General features: G+C 52.7%; 1 protein-coding gene across 1 annotated transcript in view; it reads right to left on the reverse strand.

The window, feature by feature from the left end:
* MYO18B (myosin XVIIIB) overlaps positions 1-21189 on the reverse strand; it is a 240288-nt gene that overhangs the window by 197831 nt on the left and 21268 nt on the right. Inside the window, exon 11 of the mRNA XM_047088398.1 lies at positions 13494-13638. Coding sequence (XP_046944354.1) covers positions 13494-13638 — 145 coding nt within the window. The remainder of the gene's footprint in view (positions 1-13493; positions 13639-21189) is intronic.

Below are 21189 nucleotides of genomic sequence, written 5' to 3' on the forward strand. Positions count from 1 at the left end.
CAGAATAAATCCTTGCCTGTGGCCCAGAATAGGCCCGGCTGCACCAGCTGTCGGGCAAGGAGCCAAGCCACCAGCTGGGGCAGGGCTGAAGATGCGGGGTCTGGGTCTACACAAAGGCAGGCGGGTGGGACGGGTCCCAGGAGGGGGACGGGCCTCGGGGATGCTGGGTCCAAGGACACTTCAGCGCAATCTCTAGGTTGTAGGGCCACGTGGCAATCTCTTCGTCAGAGCCCCGTTTCGACCCAGCATCACCTTGCAGATGGGAACACGGAGGCTTTGCTGAAACCACCATACCGTTGCTCGGGGAGGCTCCTCTCCCTGAAGCACCCTTTCCAATTTCTTCTCAGCTTTGGAGATTCAGCTCAAGGGTCCCCTAGGATGGTAGGCCCCTTGGATGGGGCTGACCACTTTGAATTCAGAGTGTCTCCTGCCTACAGTATTCTCCGGGCTTCCTCCATGCCCTGATCTGGGTCTATCTTCCTTGATCGGACTGAAACTTTGTCTTGGAAAGTAAGGATGGTGTCCCTGGGCAGCCAAGGCACAGTGGAGAAGACAGGAAAGGAGGAGAGAAGGAGGAAGAGGAGGAGGGAGGGAAGAGGAAAGGAAGGGCTGAGCAAAATGAACACAGAAATGGCCCAGGAGCCCAGACACTCGGGTCTAGTCCCACCTCCCCCACAGCCTTGCTGTGTGACCCTGCGCAAGGCCCTTCCCCTCTCTGATCCTCTGCCCCCACCTGGTACAAATAGGGGCTTGGGCCTGGCGCGATCTTAGTCCCTTCGAGGCAGGTGGTTCTCTGTCCTCCCCAGCCCAGGGTGTTCACAGAGCCAGGCAGGTGGGTCCAGGCTGTGAGAGACTGAACTTGCCATCTGAGGCAAGGAGAAACCATGCAGGCCCAGACTCTAGCGGGCCCGACTCGGTGACTCGTGATGTCCCCTCGTCCAGAGCCCGGAGGAGTGAACGACCCTGGCCCCCGCCAGCTGGGGCCCGGATGCCAACCCTAATCAGCACTTTGGGGGGAAATACAAAGGAGGTGCGGGTACGCTGGGCTCTAAACACCTTGCTGCAAATGTGCAGCTTGTGTCCTCGGGGGCAGGGAGACGCGCAGGTAGGAGCCCCTCTCGGGGCAGGGGAGCGAGGCACCTAGGGGCCTGCATGCTTCCCCTACGGAAACAGAAGTGAGCGCGGACAAGTGAGGAGAGGACAGGAGTGGCGGACAGAGGGGGCGTCCCCAAAGTGGAGACAGTGGATCCATTCTGAAACTCCAGGCCTCCCTCTGCCCCCGACGGACAGAGTGCCCAGCAGACAGGAGGTCCAGCTTTGTGCCACTTAGAGCTGTGTGACCCTGAGCTCTCGTGACTTCACCCCTCAGAGCCTAGGCTTCCCACCTCCAAGTGGAAACAACAACATCAGTACCTGCCCCACAGTCTAGTGAGGGTTCAGTGAGCCAACCCGTGTAACACCCCGGGGATGCGAACCAGGCCGGGTGCATCGAGACGTCAGGCCTAGAACACACTCTTTGACCCAGCAGATCTGTGTTCAGGAAACCATGCCTCCAAAATGCTCATTCCTACACAGGTGTTCAGGGCGGTGTTGTCTAGGCCCCCCAAAACCCGAAAACAACCCAAATGGCCTGCAGGAATGCGGCTACAGATACAGAGCCCCTCCCCTCCCCCCATAATGGGCAGGTCCCTGCGGTCAACAGAGAAAATTAGGGTCACCCCTATGACTCAGCATGCAAAGAGATCAAGGACAGGGTCACTGGGTGGTTCAGTCGGTCGAGCGTCCGACTTCGGCTCAGGTCACGATCTCACAGTTCGTGGGTTTGAGCCCCACGTCGGGCTCTGTGCTGACAGCTCGGAGCCTGGAGCCTGCTTCGGATTCGGTGTCTCCCTCTCTCTGCCCCTCCCCCACTCACACTCTGTCTCTCTCTCTCTCTCAAAAATAAATAAACAGTAAAAAAAAATTAAAATAAAAAAAGAGGTCAAGGACACGAGCCGGCTCCTTACAGGCGCAGACAGAGTTGCGGTGATATTCAAACAACATCCAAGCAAACCGCCCGCCTGTATATTTGTTACACGCAGAGATGCTGCTAAATGCGCGGTGTGTAAGGGCCTGACCCTACGGCCGGTGGTTTAGGCGACAGTAATACACCCACGTCAGTCACCGCTGCTGCGGACCGAGCCGCGCTTGGAGAGGGTTCATGGGGCTGCGTAGGCGCTCCGACCTCCTATGAGTCTACAGTGACTTCAAACCGAAAAGTTTAAGAGAGGAAAAAAAAAAAAAAAAACAACCCAGGCTGTTAGGGCAGTGACCTATCCTGTATGACGCGGTCACAGTGGAATGTGACAGTGCGCATTTGTCAAAACCCACGGGATGGACAACTCCAAGGGCGAGCCCAAATGGAGACGGCGGACTTTAGTTCATCGCAGCGTGTCCGCGTGGGCTCATCGCTTGCAATCTCTGCTCCTTTACGCCCTTAACAACGATCCCCTTGGAGGGCCGAGGGGTCTGACGGGGCAGGGAGGGACCCTTTGCTACTCCACCGTCTTCTGTATGGTTTCCGCTTTCGACAGGAAGACGACTCTACGGTATTATGTGTGCAGAGTGGTTTTCAAACAGAAAGAGTAAAGCACTTCACAAGGTGCTTTGTGCTGGTGGGGTCACCGGCCTTCTGCGCGCAGGGTCTCGCCCTGGCCCCGTCTGGTCACCTCCTCCTGTCCTTGGATCTGGCCACTGGAAGTCAGGGCGTCGCAGGAGAAGGCGGGGCCATGGGGGGTGGGGGTGGGGGTGCTGGGCCTCTCTCCTTCCCGCAGGCCCCGCCCCCCCACCCCCGGGCTTCCCGAGTTACGACCTCATCCATTCAGGGACTGACATCTTTATTATAGTGTCTGGGGAGTCAGCCGCTGATTGGCAACCTCCCTTCATCACCCCATTATGAGACCCCCCCTTGGGTTATATATGGGCCTGGTAGTGTCATCTATTAGGCCATGGGGTCAGCAGCAAGCAGACTGGCAAATTTAGTGAAAGAATAGTAAATTAACCCTCCCATTGGCCTTCAGAGAAAAAGGAAAACGAAGCAATGCGGCCATCCAGACAGGCATTGCTCGTCCTGTGGCTATTTTGGATTCTGGACATTATTGTCATCGCTCTGAAATAACGAGAGAGAGCATGCAGACTGACAGTCTCGGGCTTTCTCTTGTAGCGACAGGACCACAGGGGTCGGAGAGGCTGAAAGACCAGCCCGCATCAGCCTCGGGAACTCCACCTTTGCAGGGGAACGCTCCCTGGAGGTGGACAGACTTCCCGTTAATAATAATACAGCGATAAAATAACCAGAATGACGAAGTTTCACATACTCAGATTAAATGACATGAGCCTCGCGAGGACCCTAGGAGGCAGGCACTATTGTTAGTCCCATTTTACAGATGAGGACACCGAGTCTCAAGAGGTCAAAGGAGTCGCCGAGATCACGCAGGAGAACAGGGACCGAACGCGGATCAGCCTGGTCCCAGAACCCATGCCTTTCGTGAGCTCTCCAACCTTAATTCTGCTTAACGGCATAACCTTCCAGGTGGGGGAATCAGATTGGAGATTTGACACAGCCGCGGATGGAGATTAGACGGAGCGGAGAAGCTCTTAGGGGAGAGGCGACCATCCGGGCGCCCAGAATGCACACGAGGATTAGGCCAGCTGGGTGGCAGAGAAAATAGCCAAGGGCAGGGATCCAGGAGGCAGGCAGGCAATGACTCTAATCTTGGACCCACCACGTGATGCTGTGTGACTTTGGCAAGGTCACATAACCTCTCTGAGCCTCGGCGTTCCTCAACTACAAAATGGGAATTCCTTCCCTATCTGTTACGGGTGCTGGGAGGATTCAAAGCGAGAGCGCGGGTGAAGGGGTCCCCCGGTCCTGGGCTGAGGTGGAGAACAGGGGACTCTGAGAGGGTTTTGTGCATGGAGATCATTCCCGGGCAGACCGTTGCGTCTGGTTCTACTGTCCCACAGACAGGGGGACCCAAGACACAGAAATGGTTTCTCGCCGCAAAGAGGGCACTGAGTTCATCCTTCATTTACTCTCCTGTGGGAAGGGAGTCCTTAAGGGACATCACAGGACAGTGGCGGGGAACAGGGAAAGCCCTGGTAATAAAAGCAGGGAGCAGAAGTGTGTTCTTGCCACGTCAGCAGGGAGCAGGGAAGCCTTGGCTGTGGAATTTGACAAGCTTTATGCCATCATACCTTCCAAAAGCCAGAACTTACCATGTGCCTGACTGTGTGCTCGGCCCCTGACATACGGCTTCTCGGTTCATCTGTACGGTGGACATGTGAAGTCACTGCCCTTCTCGGTCCCATTGTACAGGCCAGAACACTAAGCCTCAGAAAGCTTAAGTGACTTGCTCAAAGCCACTGTGGCTACACATGGCCAACCCAGTTATCTCTCAGCCCCCGTGTTCTAGAACCTTCTCGCTGCTCCCTCTGGGGATGGAGTCTGGTTCCCCTGGCCCTCGAAGCTGTCAAAGGCTCATCACCAGTAGAAGATGGCAGGAGGGACGCTGCGTGATATCCGAAGCCAGCTCAGAAAAGGGGACAGAGCTTGCAGGTTGCACTTGAAGCCGCCACGCCGAGAAGCCGCCCAAAGGAGCTCACGCGGGGAGACCACAGACCGCACAGGACAGAAAGATGCCCAGCCAGCCCCAGCCTCCTCCACCTGCTTCCACCATGTGACTGCGACCGTAGGACAAGCCTCCAACCCGAACCGCCAGCTGAGCCCTTCCAAGGGGACAGGGAAGGGAGCCCTTCCAGGAGATAATGAAACGATTGTCGTGCAAGGCACGGGGGGTTGGGGTTGACGTGTTACTCAGCACGGTCACCTGACCAGTCCCAAAGCTGGCAAGTTGTTCGAGTCCTCGCGTTGACGTGAGCCCAGGTCTGTGTCACTCCTGGCTGCTCTCAGTACTGCCCTGCACTGTCCTTGGCCCTGGGGACCTTCTGCTAGGCTGTGGACAGAGCACTGGACAGTGAGTCCAGAACTGGATTCTGGTTCGGAACCGGCCATTCATTAGTACAGAAGTCTCACAGTGCGCCCTTCGGAGAGGAGCGTCTCCATTTAGAGGCCTGGGTTCTTCACCCACCCACCCAACGGGCTTTCAGCCTACCACCCAGCCCCCCTCATGGGCTGGCTTTAACACAGACAGAAACCACCAGCAACAAAAGTACTTTGCACAGAGCGGGAAGTCACGGCTTGCTGAATACCTCCTATGTGCCAGGTGTCACGCATCCAGTCTCTCTGACTATCAAATGCTCAGAGAAGGTAGGCAGATTTATTGCCATTTCACAGACACCGAAGCTGAGTCCAGAGAGGGGAAATCACTGTGCACAAGTTAAATCACACAGTCAGGAGGTGGGGGGGGGGGGGGGGAACCTGGGTTCAAATACCAGAGCCCCTGCTATTTCCTTCTCCCCCTCTCTCGCCTTATCAAGTGAGTTCCAGAGAGCATCTATTTGCTGCCTTTGAAACACACAGGAGGGCGCCTGAGTGGCTCAGTCGGTTAAGCGTCCGACTTCAGCTCAGGTCACGGTCTTGCAGTTCGTGAGTTCGAGCCCCGCGTCGGGCTCTGTGCTGACAGCTCGGAGTCTGGAGCCTGCTTCGGATTCTGTGTCTCCCTCTCTCTCTCTGCCCCTCCCCTCCTCATGCTCTGTCTCTCTGTACCTCTTTCTCAAAATTAAACAAACATCAAAATAAATAAATAAAAGGGAAAAAAACATACACACAGGCACCAGCTAATTGTTCCCGGGGCCACCTTTGCCAAAGGAAAGAACCACAAGGTTGGATGAATGGTTCCCTGATGGCTGCTGAGGGATGGCCCGGGCCACGAGCCTTGGTCAACAGCAAACCAACCGCGATGTCAAATCACCCAGGGTTTTCTGCCTGCCAAGTGGAGCCAGCCCCCAGAGCGTCCTCCCCCCCGGCTTCCCAAGGGACCAGTCTGGGACAGCAAGTCTGAGAGACAGAAGGGAGGCGGAACCACGGTGCGAAGGAGGGAAAGTTCTGGACCCTCCTGCCACTATTAGAACACATTCCCTAAGACCCAACAGCCGGTTGTGGCTGACCTCTTCAAACAAGTCACTTTAAAAAAAATTTTTTTTAAACGTTTATTCATTGTTTGAGAGAGAGAGAGAGACAGAGAGTGAACGGGGGAGGGGCAGAGAGAGAGAGGGAGACACAGAATCCAAAGCAGGCTCCAGGCTCTGAGCTGTCAGCACAGAGCCCAACTTGGGGCTGAAACCCACGAACCGCGAGATCATGACCTGAGCTGAAGTCGGAGGCTTAACTGACTGAGCCACCCACGCGCCCCAGAACAAGTCACTATCTAATGAACCAACCGAGCCAGGAGTCACCTTGCCTGTGCATGGGAAGCGGCCCAGAGTCAGAGCGTTATTAGCATTGCAACCTTGGGGGAGTCTCCAGATAGCTCTAAGACATCCTTTGTCCCCCCTCCATCCCTCCTCCCCCACCTGAGGCTCAGGCAGCTTCCATAACTTGGCCAAGGTCACAGCCCGCTGATAAAAGGCCAGGCTGAAATCTGAACCGGCTGACTGCAAAACTTCCACGTCCTTTCCCCTCCACGTCCTGGCATGCCTCTGACTTTGCGACTGATGGGGGGGGAGGGGGGGAGGGGGGCGGGCAGAGCTCATGACAGGGCAGCCCGCCCCCCTCCTCCCCACAGGCAGCCAGCCTCCCGGGATAAAGGCCACCATGTCACAGGGGCCAATGGGATTGAGAAGGGTGTGGGGAGGAGGCATGTTTCCCTGCAGGAACTCAGGGGTCAGCGGGGACCTGCATAGGATATGAGCCCCCCAAAGGAGGCGGCTCAGAGCAGCCCCAAGGAGTTATGCTGCGGCCGTGTATGATGTAGGCGCAGAAGGCTCAAACGAAGCAGGGGCCATGAGCACGCTGGGACCCCATAGTGAGCTGAGAACCTGGGGTGCCATCCGCCTGGAACCACCCACATGCGCCCAGTGGGCTTCCTGCTCAAAGCTTGGCACCTGTGATAAGCACACATTTGGTCTTTGTCCCCCGTCCCTGGTCCACGACTCCCAAAACCCTTGGCATCTCTGAAGTGAGGAGGGTCTTTTGTTCACTAATGAATGACCGGCTTCCTGCGGGGGGCGGGGGGGGGGGCGGTGGTGCTCTATAGCTTCAGGACAGGGGCTGATGGCCAGAAAGACCAAGGCATGATTAGAAGCTTAGAACTTTCAGCCTCACCCCCTGACCTCCGGGGAGGGGAGAGGGGCTGGAGGTTGATTAATCACCCGCCGCCTTAAAAGCCCTGAACTACAGAACACGGAGAGCTTCCGGGTCAGTAAACACATCAAGGTGCTGGGACGGTCGGACCAGAGAGGGCAGGGAAGTCCCTTCCCCATGCCTTGCACTACACGTCTCTTCCATTTGGCTGTTCCTGAGCTGTATCCTTTATTCTTATTTTTTTAATGCTTATTGTCTTTGACACACACACACACACACACACGCACACATAGCATGAGCAGGGGCGAGGCAGAGAGAGAGGGAGACACAGAATCCGAGCTGTCAGCACAGAGCCTGATGTGAGGCTCAAATTCCGGGAACCCAGACATCATGACCTGAGCTGAAGTCAAACACTTAACCGACTGAGCCACCCAGGCGCCCCTGGGATAATAGTAACTAAAGTGCCTTTCTGGGTCCCGTGAGCTTTTCTGGAAAATTACCAACTTTGCAACCGGTCGGTCAGAAGTACAGGTGGCCCAAATGGATGGCTGGTATCTGAGGTCGGACAGTCTTGTCGGACCGAGCCCTTAACCCGTGGGGTCTGTTTGAACTCCAGTGTCTGAATCGAGCTGAACTGAATTGGACCCCCCATTGGTGCCTGGAGAATCAGAAAACTGGTTGGTGTCAGGAAAACCCACGCATTTGGTATTGGAAAGTGCACTGACGAGAAAGTGACTTTGCCAGCCCTCCGGGAGCCTGTGAGGACAGAAGTGGGAGCTCGCGGAGCAAGAGAGGCGGGACGTGTGGCCCCCAAGTTTGGGCTCGGAGCTTGGGAGGCCCTGGGTCCAAATCCCACCTCTGACTTCAGTTATGCGCCATGAGGGAGATGGATGAAGTTCTCCGGCGAGCCTCAGTTTCCGCATCTGTAAAATGGGCATCGTAATAGACCTCACTCCTCCCAGGCTGGCCTAAGGCTGCAATGACATCACTGTATCCACAACCACTCAGCCCAGGGCCCAGAAAAACAAGCCGATTCCCCATCAGGAGATGGCAACAGCCTGTTGCCAAGGCAAGGACAGCGGAGGGGTATTTGTAGGGAGACCAACTGAGCTTCCAAATCTCATTCCGGAACATACTAGCTGTGTGACGTCGGGTACATCACGTACTTAATCTGAGTCTCTGTTTTTTCATCTATCAGACGGTGATGAACGAAAGCAAATACTTCTGAACCGACACTTTATGAGCGAAGTCCTGTGCTCCACACTCTTGGGCACTGACTCAGCGGATCCTCACAATGAATCTGCGAGCTGGGTGCCATTAGCCGCTCCATTTTATAGAGGAGAAAACCGAGGCTCAACGTGGCCAAGCCAAAGCTCGCACCCAGCAGGCCGACTCTTGAGTCCTCACCAGATGACCGCCTGAATCGAATCAGATCAAGAGGCGTGACCGCAGCACAAGTTGCTTTTGAAACCGTCAAACCCGAAGCCAATCCCGTGGTGGTGGTTGTTATCACCGTAAAGGTTTAGACACCCTGAGTCCGGTTATAAGGCCCAAAATGTTCCTTTAGGGACTGATCTTGGTCTTTAAAATACGATCAGGGCAGCGGCGCCTGGGTGGCTCAGTCGGTTGAGCTTCCGACTTCGGCTCAGGTCATGATCTCACGGTTTGTGGGGTCGAGCCCCGCGTCGAGCTCTGTGCTGACAGCTCAGAGCCTGGAGCCTGTTTCAGATTCTGTGTCTCCCTCTCTCTCTCTGTCCCTCCTGTGCTTGCTCTCCCTCTCTCTCTCTCTCCCTCTCTCTCTCAAAAATAAATACAACATAAAAAAACTAAAAAAAAAAAAAGATCAGGACCCTCAAAATAAATTACGGAAGCCAGGCGCGCTGGGAGGAGATCATCATTTTAATAAAAAAAAATCCTGATTAATGGAAATGATTCTTAATATATTTCAAAATGATCTGTTATGACACAAAGCAAAGACATTTATATATGACTTTGAAATTCTTAATAGCTGATTTTAGAGCAACCTATTATGAAATCTTCCAAAGCAGAATATATAGTAAGTAAATCATCGGGCAGGGCCTCCCGGGCTGACTGACGGCAGCTCCTCTTAAAATAATTTATAAGGTGTGGGTGGGGGGGAGGAGAGGGGGGGAGGAAGGCTGGGAGAAATTATTGCCATAATCATGTATTAATAAAATATTTATAAATGTGACTTTTCCTTTTATCATTACAGGCAGCGACAGGTGTGGGTCAGGTCCCCGGGGCCCACATCAGAGGGGGGATCCCACATGCCCCCAGAAGAGAAATTCCACCACCAAACTCCTCTGGTGACAGGTCAACAGATCAGAGGGCTCTGTCAGCCTCTGTTTTGTCACACTGGAGGCAGAGAGGGCTGACGTTGACTGTGGAAATCGGGAGGCAGGTCCCACCTGTCTGCAGGGCTTATAGAGTGCCTTGGTGGGAGCGATCCTGTGTCAGCTAAGTGCAGCCAAGAGGCAACCGGCTGGGCCACCTTGGGAGGGTCACCTAGGCTGGGATCAACAACAAAATCCTAGACTTGCCTTTTACTGAAGGATTGCCTCGAGCTGGCTGCTACTGAGGACCTGTGCACCAGCCCTTGCCCCGGCCATCCCATACCTCCTATCCCATACGTGTCCCTGGTCTGTCACTGCGGCACCTGACTGTGCCTCTCTGCTGTCGCCGGCTGCAGGCACATGCTTCGCTCAAGCCCAGCACAGGCTGGAAGGGCAGGTGTTCATGCAACCTCCAACCACGGAGAAGCAGGAGGTAGTGGGTAAATATTCCAGCTCCTTTGTCTCCAGGCAATACCACTGGGAGCCATGGTCCTCAGAGTCGCCCAGAGGTTCCCAGTGAAACTGGTTCCAGTTGCCCACAGGTGACGTGCTCGTTAAAGCACGTAGTATCACTGTCACCCATCTTCCCTTCCCTGTCTCCCTCCCCTATGGGCGATCCCCTCCCAGAAGAGCCACGTGCACCCAAATCTTTGTCTCAGCGTCTGCTTTGTGGAACCCAGCCCCGTTCAGCGTCCTCTTCCAAATCGCGTTTAATCCACGCATCAACCCCATGTTCTGCCCATCAAAGAGGAGGCCACCAAAGCTCAGACAAGTCTGGTTCTCGATCCTGGTTAATTGCACCAAGAGCCTCGGTTTTCCGTTCTGTACAATAGGCTTGCTTCCTTCGGCTCTTCCCCAACCACAGGCGCCCCGACTCTGAACCTTCAGGGCTTTCCTGGTCTGACCTCTGCAATCCCTCCCTCAGCCCAACCTGTTCACAAAGCTGGTCCCAGTTTGGAAGTCTCGTGTCTCCTAATAAGATGGTAAATTCTCAAGACGGGACGGTAGTCTCACAGCCCCCCGCATCCCTCCCCCTGCCAGGCCCGGGCACAGGGTAGACGTTGGCTCATCTCAGGGACTGGGATGTATTATGGGCTGAATTACGTCCTCCCCAAATTCGTATGTTAAAGTACTAATGCCCGGTACTTTAAATTGTGACTGTATTTGTTGACTGAGGCTTTAACGAGATAATTAAGGTAACATGAGGTCGTCTGGGTGGGCCCTGATCCAGTGTGATTGGTGTCCTACAAGAAGAGGAGATCAGGACACAGACAGACCCATGAATGGAGGGCAGGCCATGTGAGGACGCGGCAGGAAGGCAGCCGTCTCCTAGCACAGGAGAGAGGCCTCAGGAGAAACCAACCCTGCCAGGCACCTCGACCTTGAACCTGAGCTTCTAGCATCCAAAACCATCAGGAAACAAGCTCCCAAGATTAAGAACCTGTAATCTGGCCCGACCGCAGAATTTCACATCTGACAAAACGGTGACCAGAGAGAGACAGGGGAACTTGTTCAAGGTCACACGTCCGGTTGAGGGCAGAGCCAGATTCCTAACATCCTCTCTCTGGCTTGCCTTGGGTCTAAAGAGGACCGAGGAGTTTTCTCACAGCATAAACAGGCCCTGCAGAGGCACGAAGATCCCCCCTTGCTATGACGTTCCATGACGAGGGGCCAGCTTTTTCTGTAAAGGGCTATATAACAATTAGTTGGAGCTTTGCAGGCCACACAATCTTTGCCTCAACTACTCAACTCTGCCACTGTGGCAGGAACGCAGACGGGCATGTGGATGAAGGGGCGTGACCATGTTCCAATAAAACTTTAATTATGGATACTATCATTTCAACGCCACACAATTCGCACACATCCTGGGGCCCCTGGGTGGCACAGTCGGTTAAACAGCTGACTCTTGGCTTCAGCTCAGGTCATGACCTCACAGTTTGTGAGTTCAAGCCCCACATCGGGCTCCGCACTGACTGTGTGAAGCCTGCTTCGGATTCTCTGACTCCCTCTCTCTCTGTCCCCTCCCCTGCTTGCTCTCTCTCTCTCTCTCTCTCTCTCAAAATATATAGTAAACATTAAAAAAAGAAATGTGCATACATCCCCAAATATTACACATAGATAGATAGATCTTCATCTAATTGAAGTACAAAAACCATTTTTAGCCTGCTGTTATTCAGAAACACAGCCGACTGGATTTAGCCCACAAGCTATGCTTTGCTGACCCTCGGGATGACAGAGTCAGATGCAGAGGTGGGGATTTTACCAGATGATTAGAGCTTTGCAGGAAAAGAAATGCAGCCCAGGTCAGAGATGGGGCCACGTTCTCACACCATGGTGTGCGTGACTCAGGCTGGTCTCAGTGGCGAGGAGGCTGGGACACATTACAGTCCCGTGGGTGCCCCAATGGCCAAGGGGTCAAGCATGGCCCACGACTGAGTTTTGGAAAGGCGAGTGGCATTTGATTTTTCACCATGTCTGTCCTTGGTTTGGACTAACTGTGGAGTCCCCACCTTACTTATTTCTGACTCAGCATAACTCCTAGAAACTTCCAAAATCAAATCAGTGGGCCAAACATATGCAGCTCACGTGTATGAGAATCAACAGAATGAGCCCCAAGGCCCAGGAGTGTGGGGATGGCAGGAATGACATGCCAGAATATTCCAGAAGTCTGCTGCCCACAGACAAATGACCCAGAATGTCAGCCAGAGTCAGTACATAGCCCTCAGAGGAAAGCCTTCAATTCACATGTATTCATTCAGCAAGTAAATCCCAGCTCTATGTCCTGGGCCCCAAGGAAGTCACTCCCTACTAGAAAGAGCTAGACAAGGACACAATCACAATACAAGACACCATAATCCTCAAGAAGGCAGGAACCACACTGATCTTGATCCCTACTCTCCCCAGGACCTTTTACAGTGTCAAAAGAAATCAAAGAAATTGGTTAGGGAAGGGAGGAGCCTTGAATGCCAAGTCAACGAAGTTTACTTGATTCAGCAGGCAAGGGAGAAACTTGGGAGGATTCTAAGCAGGGGAATGGCACACAATAGGCTTGTGTTTTTTTTTAGAAAAGACCCCAAAGGTCACAATGAGGATGGACAGAGGGAGGAAGGTAGTCATTAGCAATGAGACTATTGCAATCGTCCGAGCAACAATTAAAAAAAAAAGGAAAAGAAAAGAAAAAGACTGGCAAACAGTAGGAATAGAGAAACACAGACAGAAATGCTGTCACAGAGATCATCTACAGGGCAAGGTGAATAAAGATTGGCTAGGGAGGGGCAAGGGCCAGAGAGAAGACCAGAACCACCTTGGGGAAACAAGGTGAAGTAAGGATGATCAGTAAACAGACCATTAAGAGCAGGGACAGACTCAGAAGGACAAGGATGGCTGGGTGAGCTTCACCACATATGGTGGGGAGCATCTCCAAGATGTCGAGATCGAAACACAGACCTTTATTGCTTGGACCCAACTCTGTCTCAAATGTCCGAGACCTTCTGCGCTCAGGACACTGGCTGCTCGTCACATATAGCTATTTAAATTTATGTTAATTAAAATGTAATGCAATTAAAACTTTAATTCCTCAGGTGCACTAGCTGCATGTCAAGTCCTCAACGGCCACCCGCAGCGAGGGGCTGGGTCTGGACCGCACGGATGGAGAACATCTCCATCATCACGGAGAGCTCCGGGGGGCACCGCCGCCGGTCTACGAGGTTTGCTTAAAAAACCCAGACCTGTTTCCATCTCACGGCGCCTGGTCCGGCGGCCTCCCAGACACCGGTCCCGGAGACACAGAGGATGACAGATTGATCCTGTCCCGCCTCATGGAGAGAAGGGGCTCGTCAGGCACCTGCCAAGGCAGACAGCTGGCAGTGCAGGTGAGCTCGGCAGGAAGGACTCACCTTTGCAGGCTCCCGCTGCGCCGAGGTGGTAGATGGCTGCCAGCACCCGCCAAATGGCTCGCTGCTCGCCCTCCGAGATGCCCAGTGTCTCCATGGCGCTCTGGAGATGGGCAAAGGCGGCTGCCGCCTTCTGCTTGTCTTCGGGCTGCGAGCAAAGGGAGAGAGGAAGAGGCCGTCAGGGTGGTGAGAATGCAAAGCTTAGACTCGGGGGCGGGGGGGTGGGGAACAATGCGGTCGCTTTGTAACCACAGTAAATTACCCACAATTAGGCTGTGGAGTGTTGACGCCCAGAGCTCAGACTGCAGGGAAAGTAAGTCGTTCCTATCTGTCTTTGGAATGCACTGTGATTCTCATTCACCCGTGGGTTCCCTGGGTAGAGTTTTTGAGGCTCTGCTGTGTACGGGGCCCAGAGGACGCAAAGCCGAGGGAACCCCAGAACTTGACTTTGGAGGGCCTCTCGAGGTTAGCCGTGGAAAGAGACATAAAACTTAGTGTGACGCAGGCTAAGTGGCGGGGTCCGGGCAGAGGCAGGAAGGCGTCAATGAATCCCCCTCAAAATTGTCATAGAGGTTGTCCTAGAAGGCGAGACAACACTGAGGTTGAAGTTTGGAAGAGGCATAGGCGTCACTGACCGATTTAATGCAGTAAGTCCCTGCAAGCAGAGGGAACAACGTGACCAAAGGAGATCTCGGGGGACAACAGGTGGTCAACTGAATGCGGGCACAGAAGCAGGTATTTTTGGAGGTGGGGCCGACAGAGAAGCGAGAAAGCTTGAGAAGCTGGCAGGTGCCACTTGGGATGGCCTCACGTATGATGTTAGAGGCACGGGCTCTGGATTCCAGCCAGGCCTGGCAAATACACACGCCTGTCTATACTCCCGGACCTGTGGCAGACATCGTTAATCGATCGAGATGCCACAGGAAGCCAGCGAGTCCCCACTGTTTCCAGGACCCCACCCCCTGCAGCCGCCACCAACTGGTCTGCCTTAACAACGAAGTGCAATCTGTATGCTCTCGCCAGGGCAAGGGATGGGAAACTGCCCAAGGATTTTAAGCAGGAGGAAAGAGAAAGTGACATGATCAGATGTTTATGGGTTGTAGGGTGTTGTTTTTTTCTTTTTCAGATTTATGATCCCAATTATGTTTGATTGAATATTAAAATTAGCCTGAAACTCCTGCGCGCACACACACACCATCTGGCCGAGGAGACTCAGCCCAGAAACCTGCTGGGTTGAGAGAAAGTGAGCTAGGGACAAGAATTCTTTTGTCACTAATCCACCGGCAGATAATGAGGAACTGATTTGCACTTGGCCCTCTTACAGAGCGTGGGTGATGAACTGTAGGCTGGTAAAGCTGGCAGGTTCTTAAATTTTGTGGAATCCAACGCCCAGAGAGGGGATAACACTTGCCCAAGGTCACACAGCAAATTAGCATCCGATACAGAACTAGGATCAGGCTTTTCTGACTCCCTGTCCAGGCCGCTTGTCCCCTCCACTCCAGCTACGTCTAACTAGCAAAGAAGGCTGCGAGAATCAGCAACCAACCGGGCCGACGTCAAAGCATGCGGTGACATTGAGAGATTCGCTGTGAAAATATTTCAATTAATAGCAAAAGCATGTTCCACTGATCCATCATATTTCTGGGCCACCACAGGACCACAAAATCCCTAGCAACCAGGAGCTCAACCTAGCAACCGCAGCTGCTCCACTGGAGCACACGGAGGGAAGGAAGGCATCTTACCAACATGTTCTCGGTTATTTATGAGATTTCAAAGCGGCACAGAAAGGACACCGAAAGGACAGTGGCAACACATTTATTATGGCTCCCACTGTCAGCTCTGAGCATTTGAATTTAAATTACAGGCGGACTCCATCATCTGCCACTTAGCTCATGCGAAAAGAAGGAGAAACTTTCCCCAAAGCTTAATCTGTTTCTCTTCCCCTCCCTCTCCACCGCCCACGTCTCTGTTGCAACAGAAAATAGAGAGAGGCAAATGTATATGTTTCTGATCCAAACAATTAGGATCAGGAAGATGTTTATAGTTGCTTAAATTTCCAGGGAGCCAAACACCTCTGCCTAATGCTGTCACGAAAGCCACCCCTTCCAGCAAGATCGTGAATGTGGAGATCAGCCCGCAGCCCAAATGTCTATCAACAGGAGACTGAATACACAAAGGGCAGTGTCGCAGGGAACAGCGGTGGAGTGCTACGAGGGAATGAAAAAGAACGAGCCACAGATCCGTGCATCCACGGGCACGAATCCCACAGACCACGTGAGCCAGAGAACCAAAGACTCTGCACTGTATGACTCCCTCTCCGTGAGGTTCAAGCATGAGCCGAGCCAACCTACAGTAAGAAAAGTCGTTTTGGTAATGCTGGGACAGGAGGGACGCCCCTGATCGGGAAGAGACTCAAGGGAGCCTTCGTCAGAAATGTTCCAGGTGTTGATCTGGGGTGTGGCTACGGGTGCATTTGAGAATATAGTCATCACCGGGGGGAGCCTGGGTGGCTCAGTCGGTTAAGTGTCTGACTTCGGCTCAGGTTATGATCTCGCAGTGCGTGAGTTAGAGCCCCGCGTCACTGTAGAGCCTGCTTCGGATCCTCTGTCTCCCTCTCTCTCTCTCTGCTCCTCCCCTGCTCATTCTCTCTCTCTTTCTCTCTCTCTCTCAAATAAATAAACGACAAAAAAATAAAGAATATATTCATCACTGAGTTGGAGGCTTAAAATTAGTTGTCTCGCCACAATAAAAAAAAAAAATTAATGGGAAAAAAAATCAACTCACAAGATGCCCAGGGTTTATCTGATGCAAAGACTCAAGGTCAACCAAAGACTGCAGGTAATTTAGTGGGGGAAAAAAAATCCAAAATGTTCTCTCCACATTAGACTGGGCTGTGCTTAGAGCACCCAGGAGATCCCTACAGTGCAGAGAGAGAGAGGCCAGGCTTGGATTTGGAGTCAGACAGAACTGGACGTTTCCATGACTCAATGCTCCCCAGCAGGGTGACTTTGTACAGATCTCCTGCCCTTGCACTGGGGCTCAGTTTCTGCTTCTGTAGAACGGAAATCGTAGCCTACCTTCCTCCGAGGGCCATTGTGAGGAATGAATGAGTCGTGTATGGAGCACCCAGCCCTGCACGCAATGGTGCCAGATAAATGCTGGTTCCCACACACCACTGCGTCTCTCTGGCCATGCCTTTGCCCAGACTGTTCCGCTTTCCGGGACACCTTTCCCCACCGCTGCCCAAGTGCATGCCCAACGCTCCACGGAAAGTGAACCAGGCGTGGCGCTGTCCTGGAGACAGAGGTGAGGGGGAGCGGGCTGGGAGACTCTAGGGAGGGTCAGAGGCTTCCAGAAAGTAGTGGTGCGTGAAGCAAACAGAATGAGTGAGGTGATGTGAGTACTGGGGTGGGGCAGGAGGAATTCCAAGCCTCCAGTCCTAGGAGCAGACCAAGAAGCTGGGTATGGCTCTGCCCATTCCACAGTTGCAAAACCCGAGGCTGAGAGGACATAAATGACCCAGGAGGGCACAGCGGGTCAGAACCCAGGGCACAGGATCTTCAGCCACGACACAGGGTTGACATTTACAAGCTGTGTGCTCTTAGGCAAGTAACCTCACCTCTCTGAGCCTGGTTACTACTCCTGAAATCAGATGTGATAATAATCCCTCACCTCAAAGGACCATTAGGAGGATTAAGGAAGCGGAGGCTTGGGCAGAGCCCCCGGCAAGAGTGCACGATCCCCCATTTCTGTTTGGACACCATTCCTCCACAGTTGACAACCGGGTCATAAAAAAATAAATGTGCCTCGGGCCAAAGCCCAGAAGGTAACAGCCAGAAGCCAACTGCTGGGAGGCAAAGATTATTATTATTATCACTGCTGCTGGGCACTTTAAAAAAAAAAAAATCAGGCTACGTTGCAAAAAAAATAAATTACAGAGAAGAAGAGAATAATATGAAAGCTTTGTGATTTCAAATGGGTCCTGGTGCCCTAACTGATCTCAAATAAGTTCCATTTAAAAGCTGAAAGTGGCAGGCAGCAAGGGCACAGTGCAGGGACCAGGGGGTGGACACTGACAGCGAGCGGAGGCGCCACCGAGGGCCGGCACCACCCGCGGGTCTCGGCGCTTTCCCCCCTGAGCACCTGCTCCAGCCGACTGCCCCACTTCCCCCTGCACCTCATCCTGTACTCTTCACCTGCACTGTTTGAGGTCTCTCCACCTTCACCTTTGCATCAGGTGCTCCCTGGAGCAGGAACGCTGGCCTCAGTGCACCTGCCCGACTTCCCTCTCACCTCCTCTGGGCAGCCTTCCTTGATATGCCTCTACCCCTGCAGCCTGGTCTCAGCCCACACACACCTCTATTCAAGCACCTATCATTCTGGCTTCGAATGATCTGCAGTATGGCCGTGGCAGCCCCCACCTGCCTCCTAACATATGGGCTCCTTGTGCCTGAGACCCAGCTGAGTTATCTCTCTGTGCCGGTGCCTGGGATGTAACGAGATCAGTAAATATCCATTGAGGAGTGAATGTCAATAAGCTGCCGGTTACTGTCCCTGAATGAGAGCCATTGATGCCGAGGTTGAGTTTGTCCACCTACTGAGCCAGGCCCACGGCGCTGCTAATCCCATATTCAAGGACCCCAGAGGCCAGGCTGGCTGAGGAAGGAGAGCCTCAAACTCGCGAATTCCCTTCTCTGGGGTACTCTGTGCCTCCCAGCAAACGACCCCAGCTCCCAGGATGCAGGCAATGGAGCCGAAGAAACATACAAGGTCTCCACAGCCCATGCCTTTAAAGACACGGCGGGCTAAATTCAAGTGTAATTAATGCAGTTCTGCTACCGCGGCAGGAAAATTGAGAAAAGTTTAGCCAAGTTGCAGTGAGTGGGGTCCACTCGTTCATTTATTCACTCAACAAACATTTGTGGAGCACTTGCTGTGTGCCTGGCTCAGTGCTAGGCCTTGTGAAACATATGAGCAGTGAACAGGACACAGAAGACCCTCATCTTCTTGGACCTTAGGGTGGTAGGCAGATCGATAATAAACAAACAAAGAGTGTCAAAGACAATGAGAGATTGTTATCGAGACCACACACACACACACACACACCCATTAAAAGGAGGTCTCTCCCTGGACAGAGGACTGGGAAGCTGGGGACACTCACGCTGGCACGAAAGCCCAGGATAGATGCACAAAGGTGTTTATCATCTCCTTATTGAGAGCTACCAAAAGAGTTGAGAACCTTTTCCGTAAATGGACAACATTCGGGAAACAGTTCGGGGAATCATGACTCCACTCTGAACGTCTGGTCATGAAAAGCATTGTTCATGAAAGTGTTAATGACCTCCAGTTTGTTACGAACTGTACAAAATATTCATAGAAGACAGACTGAGCCAAGCAGGTGCCCCTAAAAATAATGTCGTATTAAAAATGTAGACCAAGGGGGCTCCTGGGTGGCTCAGTCGGTTAACCATCTGACTTCAGCTCAGGCCATGATCTCACAGTTCATGAGTTCAAGCCCCGAGTCAGGCTCTCTGCTGTCAGCATAGAGCCCAGTTGGGATTATCTCTCCCTCTCTCTCTGCCCATCCCCCACTTTTCTCTCTCTGTCTCTCAAAAATAAATAAACATTAAAAAAATTTAATACACACACACACACACACACACACACACACACACACCAGGGAATAGACATAAGGCCAATGAGACAAAAAAAACATGGGGTGTACTGCTAAGAAGCATGGATTGGGGGTCTCGCGGGCCTCTGAGGCCTTGCCCCCCCCAACTGGTCCAGTGTGCCATACAAGGTAACAGTGAAGAATGCCAATAAATCATAATAATAAAAGCTAAGAGTCCGAGCACTTGGTAGGCTGTATCTCATTTAACCTGGGAGCCAGGGAGAGTATCAGCATCCCGGTTTTACCAGTGAGGAAACTGAGGCCCACGGAAATGGAGTCACCTTCCATAAGGCCACCCGACGGCTGCTGGGGTTCGCACCTGGATTTGTCAGACTCCAGAACCCATTTCTTAACTGTTGTCGTCAATGAATTCTCAGGGGGCAACGAAAGCGACGGTTACAGATAAAGACGAAGCATGACTGGTCAGAGTCAGCAGGACTGGCGAGGAGGAGGAGGAAGAAGGCTCGGCCAGGGATGAATTGGGCTGTAGAACTGCCAGGTGAAAGGCAGGACATATAGTTCAACTGGAATCTCTGATGAACGATGGGTACTGTTCTAGTATAAGTACATTTCCCTACGACGTCTGGCGGAGCAGGGATGCGGGACTCACTACCCCTGTCCATCCTCACTGGGCACTCTCTGGGCTCACCTCCTCCAGGCAGCCCTCTCTGATACGACCCCAACCCTCCAGGCCTGCCCACGCAGTATTTGGGGCAGAATTATACTAAACAAATTATTCCACTTTTATCTGAAATTCAGACTTCACTGGACAACCTGTGGGTTGTTTTTTGTTTTTTTTTTTAAGTTTCACTGAGTTCTAATGACAGATAAAAATGACATCTTGTTAGGTGTGCAATGTGATGATCTGATAGAAGCACATTCTCAAATGATGGCCGCAATGAAGTTAATTAATGCATCCATCACTCCACGTAGTTACCGTTTTTTGCGTGTGGTGAGAACACGTAAGATCCACTCTCCTAAGAAATCTGACGTACAGAACAAACACTGCCTTTAACTACAGTCACCTTGCTGTACATTGGGTCTGTTTTGAGATACAGAAGTTCTAGACATCCTGCATTTCTATTAGCTCTATCTGGCAACTTTGGGAGCTTGTATGTAGCAACTCCCATGCTTGGGGGGACTTCCCGACCACCAAGTTCCCTTATGGAGGCAGTCCCGGGACCACCCAACCCCAGAGAACTCGGACCGGTGACTTTTCAGACTTTATTTTTGCTCTTAGCACACTGAGAAAACCTTCCCTGGATACCTGCCAGGTAGTGGGGAGAGAACAAAGGCTGCCCCCACCCGTTCCCACAAATCAACTGGACTGAAACAAAAAAAACAAAAACACCCCCCAGAAACACACAAAAGAAGAAAACTACTTCAAAAGCCTCCCTGACACGGATTCCCCGCTGTGACCCATTCTCGTGTGCGGACTGTTAACAAAAATTCAGGCTGGGGATAGCTCACAGGGACCCCGCTGGGGCCCTTCTCCTCCAAAACAACAACCTACTTGCAGATCCTCTTGGCCAGATTTCATTTAAACAGACGGGAAGATGCAGGGCTGGATGAGACTCTCATCCTGTGCTGTCACGGTCAAGGGCTGTGACTGGGGATGAAAGAAAGCCATACCGCGGGTGCCCGCCAGTGACACGGGGTGTCAGAGGAAGAGCGGATTAGCCCCCAGAACGTAAGGATGGAATCGCTGTGCTGCTCCTGAGTGGTTCACTGAGCTACACGTCCAGCTCTTGATCTCGGCTCAGGTCGCGATCTCATGGTTCGTGGGTTCTGGCCCCGCATCGGTCTCTGCACTGACAGCACAAAGCCTGCTTGGGATTCTCTCTCTCCCTCTCTGTCTCTGCCCCTCCCCTCATCTCTCTCTCTCTCAAAATAAATAAATCAACTTAAAATAAAAAACCAAAGAGGGAATAGCCATATCATCTTACTCCTACTGCAGAAATAAACTCTATGTCAGTGGTTCTTAGAGCGGGGGCGCGGTCCCTGGACCAGCAGCGTCAACATCAC

Source organism: Lynx rufus, unplaced genomic scaffold, assembly GCF_022079265.1.
Source record: "Lynx rufus isolate CCGP_SWC_20201006 ecotype Redwood Valley unplaced genomic scaffold, mLynRuf1.p SCAF_24, whole genome shotgun sequence".
NCBI lineage: Eukaryota > Metazoa > Chordata > Mammalia > Carnivora > Felidae > Lynx > Lynx rufus.